We start from the raw sequence: 3181 nt of genomic DNA on the forward strand, positions 1-3181 counted from the left end.
AGGTAGTGTGTGTCCAGTGTGATGGGGAGAAGGTAGTGTGTGTCCAGTGTGATGGGGGGAAGGTAGTGTGTGTCCAGTGTGATAGAGGAAGTACTGCCTTCCATTAGAAGGGGTGGAAGGAAGTGGATAAAGAGATTCTTCTCAAATGTTGATCAAAGAAATGAAATAGAAAAACTGGAGTACAGGCATAAGCCCGTAACTCTTCATAGCTATAGTTCACAGTGAATAGATGATGTTTGCTGTAGCTTGTCGGCCCTGCTGTGATGCAGAGAGGTGTATGTGTGTCATCTCCTCCTCTTCCTGTCATTTACCTAGTCATCATCATTATGTTCTGAATATAAAGTATTTATCTTGGAAAATGTACATTATAAAGTTATCTATGTGTTATAAAAATTGAGCTCAGATCATTGTTAACAAACAAAAAAGGAGGTGTGCGTAGGGGGACTAACTGTACAGTTTCTATATCAGAAAGGCTTGCACAGAGAGGGGGGAGTAGATTCTCATACATTTAGTATATGATGTAACGGACGGCCAGAATGAGCTCCTTGTTTGTAACGATAGTGATTGTGCCGTTTCAGTGCTGAGGTCCCTGCACTCGCAGATCATCCGGCTTTTTAAGCCCTGGATCCTGGTTGTAGAGGACACTGAGAGGTAAAAAGTTTTTCATGTACTCAGATGGTGTTTTGAAATTTATTAAAGTTCTAATGATATTTAATACAGGTCATGATGATTTCACAGATTGAATTTTTAATATAGTGACATTTAAGTTTATTAATAAAGTCAAGACATTTTAATTTATATAATTATTCATTTGGGTAATTAGTTATGTTATCTTAATATTAATTTTAGAACAAAATGAAACACTAATTTCCAGTTTTCCACAGTAAGGAAGTTGAATGTGTTTGTATACTTAAAAAAATGTTCTTTTTTCTCTATAAAATAGCTCTATAAATATTTGTCTCAGCATTTCCTGTGAGGTTAGCTATTTTTGGAATTAAGTAATATATCAAATTATTGGATTGGGAATGAATCCTTAATTATGTTACTCCACAGTTAAATAATAAATAGTCTTTGTATCAAGGTTCTTTGTGTTACCCAAGAGCATGTCAGAGAAAATCTGAGGCTGTAGATCCTTACTTTTCCTAGAAGGCTATCTTTGACTACTTTGTCAGCTTCAGGACTGTGTGGGGACTGGCTTCATGATAGGCTCGATGGCTTGTTCACTTCTACAGATTACTGGAGCTTGTTGGTACTGAGCTTTCTAGAGGAAAGGGAGAGTTTCATATGAAGGAGTTCTTTGTATGGGTTAGACAACTCATGAGTGAGAGTACTCAACTCTCTTGCAGAGGACTGCTGCTCAGTTCTTAACACCTATGTCAGGTGGCTCACAGACGCCTGTAACTCCAGCTCCAGGGAGTCTGACATCCTCTTTTTGGTTAAATACATGCGCATGTACATGCATGCAGGCGGGCGCGCACGCACACACACACAGGAAAAAAGTTTTTTGGTTACCTCTTGTGGTAAATTTAAGTCATTTGTTTGTTAACATGAATTTTATTTTTGTTCATGGTTTGAGTAGAGGTAAATTATTGTTGGTTTGGCAAAACGGCACAGTATGTACAAAATTTCACAGTGCATGCAAAAAGGCACCTGTCTCCAAGCCTGAAGCCTTAGGTTTAGTCCCTGGAGCCCAGTGCAGGGGGAGAGAGCCCTCAAGCTGTTCTCTCCCTCCATAAGCACAGATGTAGGTGTCGGTGGTGCTGGCACAGAGGGAGAGAAGGGAGAAGCAGCTAGCGGCTCCTGTGCACTCTGCCTGTGCCTCCCGGGGCTCAGAGCTTTGGAGGGCATCGAGTGTATTTTGGGCTCCATAGCTAGAGCCTTGGACAGTGGTCTGAGACCTAACTCTGTCCTGTGCAATTTCATTTCTGAGCATGTGTTTCTGTTCCTCTGAAGTAGCCACCAGCGACATTACCCCTGGCTGGAGAGTGACACCGTGGTGGCCTCCAGCATTGTGCAGCTCTTCACTGATTGTGTCGGCTCACTGCATAGGAGTTTTAAAGGTAGGAAGATGTCATGGGTGCCTGCTTCCTGTGTCTTCCTCTTCACTGTCACTGGAAGACGAAGAAGCAGACAGGAGACAGGTCTCTGCTCCAGTCATTTATGAGAGGTTTTCCGAGTTACATAGATATTCCGTTGAGTATCGCATACTACCAGTTGTACTCTAGAACAGCCTCGCTGGTTTCCATAACAACCGGACTAATTTGTTCCCTAACACAGTAAGACATGGGGGTTCTTTTTTCCTTGCTTTCTCCCACTTACCCTTTTCCCTTCTTTGTGTGCCCACATGCTCACACCTTTGTGTAGATATGTGGAGGTCTATATTGAATATCTACGTCTGTCATTTTCTACTTTTTGAGAAATAATAATAAGAGGAATCCTAGGGCTGGAGAGATGGCTCAGCGGTTCAGAACACTGCTGCTCTTCCAGAGGACCCGGGCTCAATCCCCAACACTCCTGGTGTGACTCCCAGCCATCTGCTGAGTCTACTTCCAGGGAATCCAACCCCTTCTTCTTACCTCTGTGGCCACTGCACACATGCGGTGCATAGACATGCTGACAACACACCTCTTCACATAAAATAAAAGTGATCAAAAAGCCAATGTGAAGTGATAATTCATCATGATTCCATTTTTTTATGTTTAGTGTGTGTGTGTGTGTGTGTGTGTGTGTGTGTGTGTGAGAGAGAGAGAGAGAGAGAGAGAGAGAGAGAGAGAGAGAGAGAGAGGAGGGGGGGATTGATTGACCGATTAATGTAGAGGACAACTTGTGGAAGTTGGTTCTCTTCCTTCCACCATGTGGGTTCCAGGAATCAATTCTGTGTGTCAGGCTCAGCAGCAAGCACTTTTAGCTACTGAGCTGTCTTGCCTGCTCTCATCCTGGTTTATTTTGCATTTCTCTGACATTTGGTGTTGCTGAACATTTTTTATGTATTTGTTGGTCGTTTTTATGTTTTATATTTTTTTGTGAAATGTTGGAATATTTTCTTTAAAGGAATTCTTTAAAGATACTAAGTGAAACAAAAAGCACTAATGGGGTGAGATTGGATACACAAGAGGGCAACATGCTATAGATGTGTGTTTATACATGAGAGAGCAACATGCTATAGATGTGTGTTTATACA

General features: G+C 41.8%; 1 protein-coding gene across 1 annotated transcript in view; it reads left to right on the forward strand.

Annotated features, from left to right (window-relative positions):
• Positions 1 to 3181, forward strand: part of Epg5 (ectopic P-granules autophagy protein 5 homolog) — a 97255-nt gene that overhangs the window by 77858 nt on the left and 16216 nt on the right. The window contains exons 34-35 of the mRNA XM_028783215.1: positions 579 to 651; positions 1954 to 2060. Coding sequence (XP_028639048.1) covers positions 579 to 651; positions 1954 to 2060 — 180 coding nt within the window. The remainder of the gene's footprint in view (positions 1 to 578; positions 652 to 1953; positions 2061 to 3181) is intronic.

Source organism: Grammomys surdaster, unplaced genomic scaffold (genome assembly GCF_004785775.1).
Source record: "Grammomys surdaster isolate TR1022 unplaced genomic scaffold, NIH_TR_1.0 1036, whole genome shotgun sequence".
NCBI lineage: Eukaryota > Metazoa > Chordata > Mammalia > Rodentia > Muridae > Grammomys > Grammomys surdaster.